Source organism: Equus przewalskii, chromosome 3 (genome assembly GCF_037783145.1).
Source record: "Equus przewalskii isolate Varuska chromosome 3, EquPr2, whole genome shotgun sequence".
Classification (NCBI taxonomy): domain Eukaryota; kingdom Metazoa; phylum Chordata; class Mammalia; order Perissodactyla; family Equidae; genus Equus; species Equus przewalskii.
The window spans coordinates 26,172,428-26,189,723 of record NC_091833.1 but is presented as its reverse complement, the minus strand read 5'-3'; the positions used below and the strand labels follow the sequence as shown (position 1 = coordinate 26,189,723).

Here is a 17,296-nt window from a genome sequence, read left to right as displayed (position 1 = left end):
ATTGCCCTTAGTCTTGTTCTTCATTCAGACAAAGTGGATCCTACCCTTCACTTTGGGGTTAAAGGGAAGCAAAACCGCTGGAATCAACAGAGACTATCCCCGGGCAAGTAGCTGAAGGTTTAGACTCTCGCTATTACCCTGTGCTGTGTGGTCCAGCACTGTTGGCTTCCAGTGGAAGCTTTTGGAAATGTAGAATCTGGGGCTTCAGACAAGACCTATGGGATCTACAATTTGACAAGGTTCCCAGGTGATTTGTAAGCACAAAAAAAGTTTCTGAAACACTGCTCTAGAGATTAGAATCAGCTTTGGGGTAAAGGTTGTAGGGTCTTGACTGTTGGGCTTTGAATATCACTGACATTTGCAGGTAGTCGGGTGTTTACCCTATGGATGACCCAAATGTGGATGTCCTCCTACCATGAACTTGTGAGAGACATTGCTAATTATCATGGCACTTTTTCCACCAAGCTTCAGGATGCTTCTCCACAATATAGTCCAGGCAGCTCTAGTGAAGACAGAAAAGTTGGCCTAAGAGTTAAGACCTATTTATCAATCTTGCCTGAAGACCAATTGTCATTTGCTAAATAGTACTCAACAAGCGAAATAGACTAACAGCAAGTCTAGGTTAGTGAATCTTGTGGATGTGGCTCTTGGTTGATTTGTTGACTAAGCAATAAAGTCAAGGTCATGAGTTCGACCTGGGCAAACAAGATAATCTCTTAATCCACCCCTTTCAGTCTTTCTCTGTCTCCCATCCATCTGCTCTTTGTCTTGCTAACTTATTTTGATTTCCCCTCACTACCTTTATCTATTCCTTTGAATTAAACTACTTCTTTCCATCTTTCTGGTTGGGGTGCTTGGGAGAAGGATCATCTTATCTAACCCCATCTCCTACGGACCCAAACTCTGACACTGACTTATATGAACCCTGGTTGTCTTTAGTCAACTTTTTTGGAGCAGCATCAGAATAAATGCCTTATCAAGGTCAGCTGTTTGCCCAAATTATTACCCCAGATGAAGGAAATTAGGAGGATGGATTAGAGTTTACTTTTATTGCCTACTTGAGCAGGCTTGATCTTGTCATAGCTCCCCCATAGTTGCTAAGGATGTAGGATCTGAGTCAATTTGTGGGGTCCTGGTCACAACTACACTACTTCCCGGTGTGTGACTTAGGGCAAGTTACCACATCTTTCTTCTTCAGTTTATTCTTCTGTGAAATGAAATAATTCTAGATCCTAACTCCGAGGGTTGTTCTGGAGATTAATGAGAATTATGTAAAATTTAGAACAGTACCTGGAATATGATGAGAATGTACTACCATTAATGTCTACTAATTTCATTATTGTCATAATCTTTAAGGATATTATGGTTGTATTAAGGTGTATGGTTGGAGTAGGGTGTTGGCCAGGGTCAACTAAAAACAATTTCAGGTAGCATTTTCTTTTTAAAGTGCCCGTCTCCTCCCCAGGCTTTACCTGTTTATTGGCAGGCAAAGTTATTCTTCAAGTATGTTTAAATCACCAGTTTGATCAAATCCAGGGTATTTTCCCCCAAATTATGCCAAGTTCATTATAAATCAACATATCTTGATTACCTGTAGTCAACATCGAAACGTATCCACACTGTTCAGAATTCAGGCTTTATTATTGTGCAATGAAAAGAACTAAAACTTAATTCCAAGCACGTGTAGTTAAAGTTTGCAGAGAAGGATATTGTTCACAAAACGCAAGCAACATTTAAAGGGGGGGAAAAAAAGACAGTTATTTGAAGGACAGAATGTACTTAAAATTGTTGACTTCTAAAAAGCCCATTTTCCCCAAGCCTAAATTGTAATTTCATATTAAGTAATGAAGTTATTTTATACAATCTAATTAAGCTATTTAATGGGAATAGCACTTGACAGAATAAAATATTGCGTAGACATGTGACTCCAAAATAGAATTACTTAAATCCAATTTTCAACTTCCGAGGATAGATTGCCCCTAATAGACTTAAATATGTAATGATTGTTGAAATATATATAAGTATATAATGTATGTAAAAAAATGAAACTAACGTATATATATAATGTCCAGCCTCGATTTCATCAAGGAAGGGAAGGATGCTAAAGCAAAGGAAAAGTAGACATTTTTTTCCCTGTTTACTTTTCCCTTACAATCTGCTGCTCTGTTCTGCCTTTGGGTTGCCCATTCGAGTCAGAAATTGTAATGTAACGCTATGCTGGGAATGGAAGTTGACCAGATATGCTTTTTTATCATTTCCTTTCAGATCTTGACTGGACATTTCCAAAAAAACAGTGTGTGTGTGTGGTAGGGGGAGGAGGTCTTGAAGAAAACAGTTAAATCTGAATATTTCTGAGACATTTGTATTCTGATGTAGCAGACAAGAGACAAGTCCCACCAGGAGACGCAGCAACTCAAAGAAAGGGTAATGGTTTAACACGATACTATGACCAGGGTAGGGTAGATTGAGCCTCGGACTGAAAGTTTTTGGATTATATAGCACCTAGAATCTCTGATTCAGAGAATCGTCATCAATCAAATATATACTAAACTTTCAAGAGGAAATCTTCCAGGCAGCTTCAGCTTGCTTTCTGGCTATCATATTTTTAGCACAGACCTGGTCTATACAAGTGAGAAGGACTAGGAAAGAGAGGAGTTGATAGTCCATTTTGCAGAAGCCACTTTAACAGTGTGCACGTGGCTAGATCATTATTTTCCGATCCTCCATACCAGATGGAGGGTAAAAACAATGAAACGTGGTAGCAAAATTGGCTGACTTGTATTCCTATGGACACAGTCTCCCATGTGACAATTTTGACTTATTCTTGGAGACCATCAGCCTGTACATCATGACCAATGCATCGTGCTTGGAAGATGCATTTGCAAAGGGTCCATTAAGGGATGGTAAATTCGCATATGTACCTCTTGCTACTACGACAATCCTCGTCACTCCATTTGCCCTGAGCTGACTGGGAGAGCAGGGCACAGTTTTCCCGCTTGCCGCCATTAGGCTGTGCGTTGTCCCAGTTGAGGAAGGAGATGGCGATTCCATTGACATCAACAAACTTGCCTTCTGTGACCATGTCATTGACACCCAGCCAAAAGTCATTGACACCTGGCAGGCTCCTTTTACCATAGTCTCGGAGGGCGTTGATTTCATCGGAGTTTCTGGGGATAACCAGGGTCCCTCCCTTGGAAATGCAGTCTTCATTGGCATCATGGAAGTGCTTCGAGCCTTCTGAAGCAAGGTAGCATTTCTTGTGAAATTTTGTGCCTCGAAGACAGACTGTAAAGATGCAAATTTTGACATATTAACACGCTTTTTGAGTTAATACATCCAGGAGTGGACCTGGCAAATAGCAATAAATATTTGTGGAATGAATGATGTGTGATAATGATGAGTTAACATTTATTGGAGTTTTTGTGTCAGACACTGTGCCAAGCACTTGAGATAAATAGAACTCATATAGTAATTTTGGGGATTTTATTACTCCCATCTTTACATATCAGGATATTGAGGCTTAGAGAAGTTATTACTTGTAACAACATAGCACATAAAAATGTAACTTACATAGCATATGAGATCATAACCACATAAACCCAGGTCTGTCCCACCCTCAAAATATGGCATTTAGCCTCATGCTGCTTTGATATATACATGCTCGCTAGTTTGTGTTACTCCATTATGTGCTGAATTTCCTTGAGACTTTTGGAACTGGATAGTATTTCATAATTATTTTTTTAAAAAAGTCTGAGTTTGCATGTGGAGAGAAGGTGGTTTTCTTATGCAGATAAGTGAGCCCTGGTAATAGTGTTTAGGTTATCGAGGATAAACCAAACATAAAGATAGTTTCAGGGCAAAGCATTGGAGAATCAGGCTCTGACATTTACTAGGTATGTAGATCTTGGAGAAATTACTTAATTTCTCTGTGCCTCAGTTTCCTCATCTGTAAAATGAGGATAATTATAATGACACCTATCTCATTAATTGTTGGAGGATTGATGTGTTAATATTTATCAAGTATTTATATACCTGACTGTGGATAAAGGGTTAATAAAACTCTTTCCTCTTCTGCAAATGCATTTGATCTTCCTTTAACTTTCTAATTTTGTTCCCCCGGAAACCTGATAAGGGAATATGTCACCAGTGTTTCTAGGCAACACTGTTTATGGTAAAAATGACCCTGGATTGGTAACATACAGCTGGCCTGGGAGTAATAAGTACCTGATGGAAAGTTATAACTTCAGTCTTCCCCAAAGACGGTAACTCTTGTAACTGGACAGGTCTCTTGCAGAACCCTTGAAGCTCTGCTTTTGGAGTTGCTATGTGAGGTGCTGGGTCCTGGGACTATGAACCTCACAAGACAGAGCTGTTCTTGAGCCTGCCCCGTGTGGCTCTCATTTCCTCACCCTTGGGAGCCAGGGAGAGTAGCTCCCAGACAATAGTGTGGATGGCCACAGAGGCTGTTGGGAGCTTACTCCCACGAAAAAAGAACACCAGATGCTGCCCTCTGTTGGCAAGCTGTGGTTCTAACCAACATCCTTCTGTGTGTATCTCATGCCCAATGTGGCAGGAGTGAGTCCTGTGACCCTGCATCTAGTTAAACCTCAGCAGATCTCCCGATGGGTGCTTAGTAAGCATCTAATGAATGCTAATTATTTTAGCTAGTTGATACTTGCTTCAATTCTGTTTCATTGACCATTAGAGAAGAGTTATGGATGGACTTTTAAAATGTAATATTGAAATGCCTATTTTTATTTCTATACCACTTATATATAGGAGAAGCGAGTAGAAAATGAAGCTGATTTCCCAAAACAACTGCCTCCCTAGCTTTTGGATCCTTTCTCCTGGACACATCTCTGGCTTGTCAATGTTTCTTTTAAAAAGATCTCACCTAGAACTTGACATGCAGTCCAGATATGGTTTGAATTGCTAGCAAATCACAATTTCTTTTCCCATCTCTTTTGAGACAAGGAGGCATGGATGAGATGGGGTCTTACCTGTCTGCAGGGCTTGCATTTCCTTCAGGGCATTGACTTCTCTCCACAGCTTTTCAACTTGAGTCTTCAGGTCCCCATCCTTTTCTGGGGATATTTTAGGATGGGGTGGGATAGGAGGAATGAAAAGCATATGATTAAAATAAGATAGAATTAAAACAAAATAAAGCTTTGGAATCCAGAATCCAAGGCTAGAGTGAAACTGAGCCCAGTGTCCATGAGAAAAAATGCATGATAATAACTTGGCCCAGAAGATTCATAGGGCATGGTGGGGCTAATAACACTAACAGTTCCTTCTGCAAGATAGGGCTCCTGTCTATCTCTCCAGTCCCAGCCTGTGGAACTCTCCCTCCGTCATTAGACTTCAGACTCACTGACTTTCAGATGCATCCTAGAGCAAGCTGTCTCATCTCAGGCCCCTTCCTTTGGGTTCTTTCTGCTTGGCACACTCTTGGCCCAGCTCTTGTCCACTTCCTTATCAAGCTTAAACATTTCCTCTCCTGAGAAGACTTTTCTGATTATCCTTCTACATTAGCATCCCTCTGGCTCATCTCTTCCTTTGAACCTTTATTTTTCTTCAGCACACTTGGTCCAATCCATAATCATTTTGCTTTACTTCTTAATTTCATCCATCTTGTTATCCATGGTATGCATGATGCTTAACGTGATGCTTGGCACACAATAGGTACTCATAATGTTTGTGGAATGAATAGACTCTTTGTGGTACATAAAATGCTTTCATGTTATTCTCATTTATTCTTCAAAAATAGCTATGAAGGAAGAAAAATGAGATTCCCATTGAAGAATGAGGATGAACTCAATGAGCTAAGTGACTTTGCAGATGAGTGGTAGAACTCACACTCAGACCTATTTGGGCGCCTAAGCCCCCCGTCCCCAGTATTTCCACTCAACTGATGTATCAGGTATGATGGTTCCTAGCAGGGTTAAGTGATTTCCAGGGAGAAGCAGAGAAAGGCAGTGATAAAGGGCCATGTAAAAAAAGCCTTATATATTAGAGATTAGCAATTTATTTAGTCTTGAACCTCCGTGGATCAAGCTAAACTTCATGGCTGTCCTTGCCCAACCTTGGCTATGAGTAAGTGGTAGAAAAGTAGCAACCTTGGCTAAATCACTGTTCTAGACCTGATGAGGGGACTGTCTTAGAGATTGACAGCTTGTAGCTCTTCAAAGGCAGGAATTATAATAAAGTATAATAAAAACAAAAAATATTAAAAGCCACCACATTGTTCGCCAGGAGCTTTATTCTTTCAATATTTCTATGAAATAGACACCATCACGTCACAAGAGGAATAGAGGCACAGAAAGCTGAATTAATGTGTCAAAGATCACCCAGCTAGTAAGGTGCAGAGTTGGGATTTGAATCTCGTGATTCCAAGTCTATTCTTTCCCCATCCCTCCCATCTTCTTCTGCACAGCGATCGCCTTTACCTGCTTGGTCCCTAGTACATGGCCTCAGAGAAGAAGCTTAAAGCTTGATATGAACTGTTCCCAGCTGTCTCTTTGTGGGGATGACATATAGAGAATCTCTGTTCTATCCTGGATTTTTCAGGATAGTCCCAAATCCAAATGTGCTGATTCACTGACCCCTTAAACATGTGCTTTGCAAGCTGGGTGTTTCCACATTTGGGTTAGGACATGCCTTCTGGGGTCTCCAGGGGTGGCCCCCACCTCTGTTTCACTTAATGCTGCACATCCATTCTCAAAGCATTCAATAGCTCAGCTCAGACATGCAATAACCCAAGGATTTCCTCAATGGGGCCATTCAATACAGAATAAATATAAGGGTACATTCGGAATGCAAAGCCATTGGCTGTTGGGGGCCAGACTATCTCAGCTTTTGGCTCCATTCTATTGAAATAAGTGGCCTCCATGGGGAAGCTGTCAACATTGTAATTAACATGAAGACACATGAATTAATAGTAAGGTCTGGGAGATCATTGTGAATGTCATTATCCAGGTGTCTTGGCTTCTTCCATCCTGTGTGACAAATGCGAATGTGTTCTGTCTACAGTGAATAGAGGGGACAACTATTTCACTGTAAAAATTATATTTTATTTACTACTGCAACACATAATTTGTTGAGATCTATGAAGCAAATACTACAGAAGTCTTGTTTATGGAGCTAAATCATTCAATGGCCATTTTAAGTTAAAAAATGGACTCCCTTTCATTTTATCATTGTTATTCTCTAAAAGTAGGCACAGTATAAAATGCAAAAATAATTCCCAGAAGAAATGACCGGTAAACGTATGAAAAATACCTCAACCTCATTAACAATCAAAGAAATGTCAACCTCATGATCAATCAAAGAAATGCAAATTAAAAGAAGTGGGGTTTTTTTGGTTAGGTTGGCAGGGCTTAAACCAATGATACGATGTTAGGTTGTCAAGGTGCATGGGAATAGGCCCTCTCAGTGAAGATGGGACCATGGATTGATGTTTTCACTTGCAGAGATAATTAGAAAGTGTAATTAACCTACAGTTTTACTTCTAGACGTGAATCATAACATCCTAGCATGGGGATCAATATATGTGTACAGAGCAGTTCACTGGGGCACTGGATCAAAAAGAGCTGGATTGGAAACCACACAAAAGTTCACCAGTAGAGAATGGATTAAATAAGTCATGACCCATCCACAGAAGGAAATGTTATGCAGCTGTCAAAAGGACTGAGGTATGCCTTATGTTGATAGCTATCCAAGACTTAATAGGTAAAACAAATTAATTTGTCTGCCAAATACTTTGTATAGCCAACTGTTATTTTGTTAAAAGTGTCCATTTTTAATTGTGTGTTTAAAAAGCTGGGAATATTATCTCCAAAAAGCTAATAGTGGATAAATCGGTGGAAAGGAAAAGAGAGAGAAAATGGCTTTCACTTTTGACTTAATAAACTTTAGTATTATTTCCAGTATTTAAAATACTTTAAAAGTGTGCGAGTGGATGAGGAAAGAACAGTTTGGCAAGTCTGGGTTTACTGCTTTACCTACTGTAGAATGTACTTTCTTGGACCTAATGGCAAAAAGTAGCAAAAACTGCTTTGGGAGGATGATATTTAAGATGTGTACTCAGTAAGTTAAAGAATTAAAAAAAAATCGTTTGTGTTTGTGTGTGGATGGGTAGGTGGGTGGTGAGTGGAGGGGAGCTTTATATGACCCGAACTGCAATTCTTCCAGAAACACCCACACAGCAAACACACATTCACATATTCATACCCCTCCCTACAACACTGCTGGGTGGTCATCCCATTATCACTCCCTCCCAGTGGTGAAGAAATGCTGGCAACAAAAATGCCACATCACCCAGTATCTTCTCTCCCCCTCCTTCCCCTGCCCTCATCTTCAGAGTATACTTTATCTATGCATGAGAGATATTTTAATCTTGCATTAAAAGGTGTAATAGGGAAATATAATATTTTATAAGGAAGAAAAATTCCACTTAAGAAACCTTGCAACAGACCTAAATTGTAGAAACAAATGCCCTCAAAAAAGGGCTCTTTATGATCATCAAAACACGACACATGCAGCGCAAAAAGACAAGCCCCTTCTTTCCCCACCAGACATCCCTGTTGTGTCAAATCAAGTCTTTAACCTTATCGGTATTTGTTGTGTGTTTGGTTACTGATGAAGTGAAATTGATAAGGAAACAGTGTCATAATATTTACTTTGAAATATCCTTCTACAAAAATGACCCAAAGGATGAGATAAAACATCACCCTGTGATTTTTTTTTTTTACTTCTTAACTCAATTCAAGCCATCCCAAATTTGAGAGCATTGGGAGAGTCAGTTTTGCATTAAAATGTCTTCAAAGGCTACATGACTTTGTGCATTGAAATTTTTCTTGTGTGTGTATTGAGATATTTTTAAGCTAAAAAGAGGTTCAATTTCTCTATGACAGTAAAAAGCTTAAATATACAGTTTGGACTGTCCTTATATTGCCAGGGATGTGAAAATATACCTACATGATAACCAATGACAAAACAGAAGTCACAATTACCAACAGCTCTATCCTCTACTACACATTTAATAAGAATATAGTTATCTTACAAATACCTGAGAATAGAGTTACACAATATCTACAACTGAAACACTGTACTCTATTAATCAGGATGTTCTACTTGACCCCTCATTCATATACCAGTGTCCACATATCCAGGTGACTCCCTCTGAAGAACATTCTACATATCTAACGAATCCCACCTGAGAAAGGATATACAAGATAGAATTTTTTTACATTACAAGACCTTTTTTTCTATGAAAAAGAAAAAACTGTGGGGCTGGCCCAGTGGCATAGTGGTTAAGTTCCCACACTCTGCTTTGGTGGCTGGGGGTTCATGGGTTCATATCCTGGGTGCAGACCTACATACCACTCATCAAGCCATGCTGCGGCAGTGACCCACATACAAAATAGAGGAAGATTGGCACATATGTTAGCTCAGGGACAATCTTCCTCACCAAAAAAGAAAAAAGAAAAAAATCTATAACATAGTTCCTTTAAGTATCAAACTGTCCCAGAGAATTTAAAAGTCACTCAGTCACCTGAAACACCATATCCACATGATGACATGGTACCATCACCAGGGACAGTCTCCTGGAGGAGTTTGGAAAGGAATATTGTCCAGCCCCTCCCCACACTCAGCAAGCCTAGAATGGTGCTGGACTGAGAAGCCCCATTACCTTTCACTCGGCGTTTGCTGTGCTTCCTGGCTTTGACTTTGGACATGTGGCTGGTGGTCTGGTCCAGGAGCAAGGTGATAACCAGGATGTAAATTACAAGTCCACTCTTTGCCATGGCTCTCGGGCAAGTCTGATGGCCGCTTTGCCAACAACTTTGAAGTAGCTAAGGGACAAGCAGACAGCACAGCCACATCTTGCTCTGGAATGCCTGGGGCCAGCTTTATAAAAGTGAGCTGTGAAGGTTGGCTGGAATCCTGCTGACGAAATGTTTGAATGCCTCTTCTGGCTGCTGCATAAGGTGGGCCTTTGTTCTCATGCCTAATGTTAGACTTAAAAAAAAAATATTCCTGCTCCATTTCCTAGTTGACTTGCCTTTTCAGAGTGTATCAGAGTTAACTAAGAGACGAAGGGTTTTGCCTACTATCCTTCCTTTTTCTAACATTTAAAGTCCAGGAAGCTTGAGGTCTCTGTGGAGACCCCAATGTTTAAGTCTTTGATTTGGAGCTCTGAATTTCACTTAATGTTCTGGGAAATACATCCAATTCAGTTTTCAGGACAAAAAATGACAGAGAAAAAAAAAACACAGGAAAGTTACAGCATGTGTGTGAGAGAGAGGGGGGGAGAGAGAGATGCCACAGACCATCTGTGTGTCTACACAGCTCAAGTGGAGCTTGGGAATGGTTTGCTCACAGGGAGTAATGGAGACGGCTGAAGTGGATAGTCCTTGAGAAAGTAAAAGGCTTCCCTTTATTAGGGTTTTGTGGATTCATCAAGAATTACATTCTTTGAATGAAAAGAAAATAAAGATGGTGAGTTATTTCCATGATAATTAAAGTAAAATATCAACGGTAGCATCTTGTAGATTCCCACCACCCAACACTTTTTTCCTTGAAACTACCCCAAACACTTAACGCTTCCAAGTGAAACACAGAGATAACAGAGAAATATAATGAAAGACTCGGTGTAATGATTCTTACCTTAGCAGTGGGCTTTAAGGACAAGTCTGGGTACCAGAGAGGTTTTTGAATCAAAAGCAAGGGACTTCCATACAGGTGTGACCAAGATGGAGTGAGCTAGACCTCAGACTCTATGGACTGACTGTATTCACTCTGTGACGCGGGTGACCAGGTGCAGACGGAGGGCAGGGCTTGCAGATTTTGGAAGGTTGGAAGGACCAAATTCATTTTATCTTTTTTTTTTTGAGACAATGAAGGAAGAATCCAGGGTGATTGATTCCCTCTGAATCCCAGTGAGGAAAACCCAGTCTAATCCATCTTTATTTCCTTCCTGCTAAAGCCACTTTGTAACCTCCCCATGTATTGACACCCAAGTAAGACCACTGCTGTACAAAAGTATGACATAATTTAGCAATGTAAGTGTGCAATAAAAGTAATAAAAAGATTTTACTTATATTGCAAACTCCTTGTACTGACACGGGCAATCTATGAGCAGGCATTTGAGAGGGTTGTGGAAACAAGCTGAGGCGGGTTCATATTCTCCTTTCACCCATTTACCAGCTGTCTGATCTTGGACAAGTCACTGGACCTCTCTGAGTATTTTCTCATCTGCCTTTGGGGCTAGGAAGGCTTATTACAGCGCTGTTGGAAATATTAGAGATAATGACTATAAGAACTTAGTGCAATGTCCAGTGCTTAATAATAATAAGGATAAAATGGTAATATCTGTAATATTCTTACCATTAATTATAATAGTATGTATAATTTATGAAATGCCAGATCTTTTTCATCTTCACAGCAAGCCTATGGGATAAGTATTCTCTCCATTGTACAGATGATTGAAACTGAGCCTCAGAAAAGTCAAGTGGATGTGTTCAACCTCACTCAGATGCCAAAAGTGGGAGTAGAATTTAAAATCCAGTTTTGATTGACCCCAGAAGATCTCACTTTTGACCTGGGCTCTGCAAAATGTGCTTTGATTTGTATAGAGAAAAGGATCGATGTTTTACAATTGATCTTAAGATTGGTCAAAAATGCTTTTTGCCAGCTTCTCAAATCCTTTACTCTGAGAAGAGATGTCAAATTACAGAATAGTGGTGGAAAGCTAATGATTTCTCTTGGATCTTTGATCTGTGCTATGTTCAGACAAGACATAAGAACAGGGTATCTTTTTTCTTCAGAATAAATCAATATTGTTTTAAGCTCCTTTTCCTTTCCAGGAGAGCCTTTGACACTTTTTTGATTTGTTTTCTTTCAGCCAGGTCCTAAAGCCCATACTTTCTCCTTTTTTTTTCCTTAATTTTTTTTTCTTGTGATGAGAAATTTTATTTTATTGGCACCTGAGCTAACATCTGTTGCCAATCTTGTTCTTTTTTTTCCTTCTTCTTCTTCTCCCCAAAGGCCCCCAGTACATAGTTGTATATTCTAGTTGCAGGTCCTTCTGGTTGTGCTATGTGGGACGCCGCCTCAGCATGGCCTGATGAGCAGTGCCATGTCCGCACTCAGAATCCAAACAGGTGAAACCCTAGGCTGCCGAAGCAGAACACATGAACCTAACCACTCGGCCACGGGGCCAGCCCCATACTTTCTTCTTTTTAAATTAATAGACTTTATTTTTTAGAGCAATTTTAGATTTACAGAAAAATTGAGCAGAAAGTATAGAGGGGTCCCATATACCCCCTCTTCCTGCCCACTCCACCCTAGTTTCCCCTATTATTAACATCTTGCATTTGTGTGTTATATTTGTTATAATTGATGAATGAATATTAATAGATTATTATTAACTAAAGTCTAGAGATCACTCTTTGTGTTATTCAGCTCTATGGGTTTTGGCGAATAAATGTATAATGCCACGTATCTACCGTTACAGTGACATACAGAAGAGTCTCACAGAAACTCACAATCTTTGCTCAAATGAAGTGTTTGAGGATTCACCTCTTCCTCGCCGCTGCTGCCTGGTGCTCCTGGGACTCCCTCCTGACTTCTCTGACCTCCTCCGCTCTCTCTCTACCTGATCTCAGTCCTCCTCATGGCTTCAAATTCTGTCTGAGACTCTCCCACATTTACCTCTCGTCTTGGATCTCCTCCTTCAGACTCATAGTTCTGGTTGCCCACATGGCACTTCTGGTTGGATGTCTCAGAGACATTTCAAACTTGTGATGGTTAAAATTAAATGCTCGATTAATTTTAATAAATTAATGTCCCATGAATTTTAAAAAGTCCCATTCCTCCTGAGTCTTCCCCGTCACAGTTAACATCTCCATCATCCACTCAGTGGGCCAATTCCAAAACCTGGGAGTCATCTTTGAGCCCTCCCACCTTTGCCCTCAATGCCCCTTCTCATGACCTTGTCAACAGCAAGTGCTGTGGTTTCTCCCTCCACATACATTCTTCCTCTCTCCTGCCATCATCCCATCCTAAGTCACCGAGAGCTCTTAGCCTCTTCCATCTCACCCCAGCTCCTGCCCAACTCAAATGAAAGCTCCACTCATCACTAATGTGTAATCACACATCACTAATCCTTGTCATTCTCCTACTGAAAACTTTCCAGATCTTTCTATTCTACTTACAATGAAACCCAGACCTATTGTCATGGTTTCTGAGGCGCTTTTACCTGGTGAGACCTACCTGGTTCTCCCTGGTGACTTTCTCCAGTCTGGGAGATCTTTTGCCAACTTTGAGTCATATTCGATTCTCTCTTTCCGTGCCTGTCCACATGCTTGTTCTCTGTCACTGTACCCAACCCTTCAAAATTTTCACTCTTGGTCTGTGCCCAAATAAGTGCTCTTTTTTGTATGACCAACTTCTTCTTATCCTCCAGGTCTGAACTCAAAGGTCACCCCCTTAGACACATCTTCTGCCTCCGCATAATCTAGGAAGGTCCTACACTGTTTTCTTCATCCAAGGATCCTGCTTTCCTTACAGCCCTTGTCACAATTTGGTACTCATTTAAAAGTTTATTTATTTAATTGATTTAGTAAAATCCTGGCTGGATGTCAGTCTCTTTGGCTAGGCTGTAAGCTCCTGGAGGGCAGGGGCCATGCCGGGTTAGCTTGACTCTGCACCTAGAATAGTTCTTGGCATATAGTATTTGCTCAATAAATATTTAAAATGTGGCAGGGCAATTTTGCTCTTGCTCCCTCCCTTCCCACTTCCCCTCTGCAGGTCCAGCGACGAGTCACTTGACCAAGGAAACAGCAACTGAAAGTCATGGAAGAGTAAAGAGACCGAGACTCATCTGGTGTAATAACAGTTGGAGCTGTGCTGAGAAACCATTACTCTCAGCATCTGGGAAGCTCTGGTTGTCTTCTAGGTGCTTGGCCCCGAGGCCAGACGGGGATGGGAACTTTCCTTTCCTCCTGCAGAGATGCCAAGTCCAGTTCATCCTCCTTCAGGGAAAAACCAGTGGAAACTAAATGGCTGCATGACTGACCAGCAGAAGAGGAGGAGGGATGGGGTTCAGGGGGGAGGGTTGGATCTGAGAACATTCTCAAGGTGAGGATTTTTGTCCCTGTCCCAAATGCTGATTGACATCAGACGTGGCCTACCCCTTTGGGTGAGCCCCCACCTCCAAAATCTCAACAGGAGCCAGGAAGATAAATGGCAGTGATCTGAAAAGAATCACAGCAAGAGGTACACACACGTCAAAGATAACGGGGGCAGGTGGCCCTTCCCCACCTTGTCCTTGCAGAAGGCTGGCCTCACTCGGTTTTCTTGGAGGCTGAACAATTCCTCTTTTGTGGAGCAGGGTGATGTCACCAGCTCGTCTCCGGGGCTGGACCTGGGCTTCTGAAAGAGCTATTTAAGAAGAAGCACACATTTATAGCTGAGGAATAGGTACTACAAAAATACTGCCTTTAGTCAAAAGTGTTTGGTGAGAATTTTAAAATTGTCACTTGGGTTTTATTTTCTTTAATAAATTGATGTTTACAACACAATCTCTGACCACCCTGTGCAGTTGGTGTGTTTATTCCACTGGTTGCTATATTAAGTTGCTCTAAGCTGTTTTCCAGAGGCTCGAATTCTAATAAACAAGTCCATCTGGCCTCTTTGCTATTTGTCTGTTAATACTCAAGCCTGAACACGTTTGAAAGTTGTCTTCAGAGGTTCAAGGGCAAGCATTTAGGGGGAGCAATAGGGCTGAACTTGGATACAGCACAGGCGAGGTTGAAACGCTTGGAGGAAAGATTGGTCACGGTATATGTGCAAATTGCCTTGTTTCTATTTAGGGCTATTACCTGTAGTTGTGGCTGGCTTAAGTGTCAGGAAATTTGAAGAGAAGGCTGGTGACAGGTTTTAGGGAAGAGGATTAAGAGACTCTGCTAAAATGGGGGAGCATTGATATTAGGGAAAGAGCAAGGACTCTGATAGTTTGCGGTTAAGATTTCAGATCTGTTACTTTTTAGTTGTCTGACAATGGACAGACTTTGTCATCTCCCCAAATCTTAGTTTTCTTATCTGTCTTGCAGGGTGGTTGAGAAAACTAGAGTGTGTGTATAAAATGTGCAAGTCACATCTTGTCACAGCAGGTGATCCATCAAAGGGAGCTTGGGCTTCCCTCACTACCATCACATAGATGCACGAGGCATCACACCTGTATAAGGTCCTCAGACCCACCCCTGCCCTGACCCCAACCCCACAGATTTGGTCCTATTTGTACCCACACTCAACATACTTCTATCATAGAACTTCTACACATTTTACACTTATTTTATATTTGTCTCCCCCTCATTGTTTACCTTGGACAGGCATTTTGCTTATCCTTTTCTGATTTCCTAGACCAGCACTGTCTGATAGAAGTGCTCAATAGCCACATGTGGCTAGAGGCTGCCATATTGGATAGCACAGTTTTAGTGCCTAACAAAATGAGTGAAGTGACTTAGAATCCTCAAGTTCTAAGCATTGGTCAAACTTGGGTATCCCACATTAGAGCTCAGCTGAGGGGTGAGGCCAACTTACAGTGAGCAGAATTTAGGACTCCATGGCTTACCTAGGAGGTCAGTGTGAAAATTTCTTTTAAAGTCAGGGTGGTGGGGTTAGAACAATGGAATCACAAGTTTAAGAGAGACAATTTTCTGCTTTGAACACTTCTCATGTTGGAGAATTCACTACCCAGAAAGGCAGCACTTCCATTGTTAGAAAGTCCTTCCTTATCCAGAAGACATTCTTCCTTCTCCCCCATGTCTTCTCCCATCTTAATTCTCCCAGTTTAATTCATGAAGGCCCGTTGACGTTGCTGTGTCTGACTTGCTCTGTTTACACTATTTCCACCATCGTTCTGATTTCTTTGGGTTCTCCCTGATGTTAGTTACAACAACCTATGCCTGAGTCCCTCTGCTTCCGCTGTAGGCCTGAGGTAGTTAACTTCTCTGAGCTAATTTCTAGTGTGTGATCTCATCTTGAATCAGTTTCCTTCCCTCTTCTAGGACCAAGTGTTCTGGCTCCATCCTACCCTGCCTTCTGGTGGAGCCTCTCAGACAGTGGCTGAGGCCACTGCATTCTTGGCCCCGAACAGTCAGACACCTCACTTGTGTCCTTACTTCCCACATCTACTTGCAGTACTGGAAAGTGCACAAATGGCATCATACTGACCTGGGGTTGAATCGTGGCTCTCTCATTTACCACCTATGTTATCGGAGCAAGCTCACTAATCTTTCTGAGCCTCACATGCCTATAATCTGGGGATCATAATGACTATTTTCCAGCATTATTGGGAAGAAGAAAAAGATGCCCTAAAAACAATCAATACGGAAGAGATCCTTCATATGTGGACTTACTATTAATAAATTAATCATCATCATCATTGTAATAATGTCCTAGCTCTTACTGACCTCACCGTGAAGTCATTCCTCTCCAGCCTCCCAACCCGTCCCCATCTGCCTACCCCCTCCGCCCCATCCTCCAAGCACTAACTGGGGGGAATAGTGCATTTTTTTAAGGAAGGCAAACATTTTGTTGGTCTGTTTTTTCCTAGGTGTACTGATGTTTCAAATTTATTGTGAATTTTGCCTGGTCCTGCTGCCAAGATAGTCCAAGAATACAAATAAGTCAGTATTCATCTCCCTTCCACTGAGAGCAAGGGCAGCCCACAGTGGAAAAACCCTATAATTCCTCTCTGTGGGCCTCCCAAGGTTGGACGTGGTGAAAGAGTTTTCAACTTTCAGGTGACAACAGTTAGGTCTTTGTTCCTCCTTGAAATTCAGAGGCTTGCTGACTCTGCCTGTGCCTGCAGCAAGATGATTGCAGGTTGCAGAGTGAATCATCGAGAAGGTCTGCCTTTCTGGGGAATAATTAATTTTTCACTTTTAAGTCCATGATTGTTTTACTGGTGGAAATTTAGTGACAGAACTGAAGTCATCTCGTGTTCCCCTTGAGTTGGCTCAAATAAACAGTCAAGCTACTCCTTTTGGTTTAGATGGCATAAAAAGGGATTGCCTTTTGGTCCTCTTTCCAGCAAGTGCTTCCTGAGGCTGAAAACCTGAATGGGTAAACTGAGGAAATTGTTCTTAATGGGTAAACCAAGAAAATTGTGGCCATGATATCTGTTGCTCATAAAGAATAAGAAAAGAAACCAAATCATTAGATGAACTGTATGTACAAGGCATTACTTATATTTCTTTCAAAACTCAGGTTAATAAAAAGAAAGAGG

General features: G+C 41.2%; 1 protein-coding gene across 1 annotated transcript; it reads right to left on the bottom strand.

Annotated features, from left to right (window-relative positions):
• Positions 1-1,617: 1,617 nt before the first annotated feature.
• Positions 1,618-14,438, bottom strand: CLEC3A (C-type lectin domain family 3 member A). Its single transcript, XM_008522396.2, has 4 exons — positions 13,276-14,438; positions 9,692-10,020; positions 5,001-5,084; positions 1,618-3,285 (listed from the first exon to the last, which is right to left on the bottom strand). The coding sequence occupies exons 2-4, from the start codon at positions 9,804-9,806 to the stop codon at positions 2,894-2,896; spliced, it is 591 nt and encodes a 196-aa protein (XP_008520618.1). The 5' UTR covers positions 9,807-10,020; positions 13,276-14,438; the 3' UTR covers positions 1,618-2,893.
• Positions 14,439-17,296: the final 2,858 nt, after the last annotated feature.

Coding starts and splice junctions, on each gene's coding strand:
- CLEC3A (XM_008522396.2), bottom strand. CDS start 9,806: ATGGCAAAGAGTGGACTTGTAATTTACATCCTGGTTATCACCTTGCTC. Junction 5,085..9,691: donor CAGCAAACGCCGAGTGAAAG/GTAATGGGGCTT, acceptor AAATATCCCCAG/AAAAGGATGGGGACCTGAAG. Junction 3,286..5,000: donor AATGCAAGCCCTGCAGACAG/GTAAGACCCCAT, acceptor GCATCTTTACAG/TCTGTCTTCGAGGCACAAAA.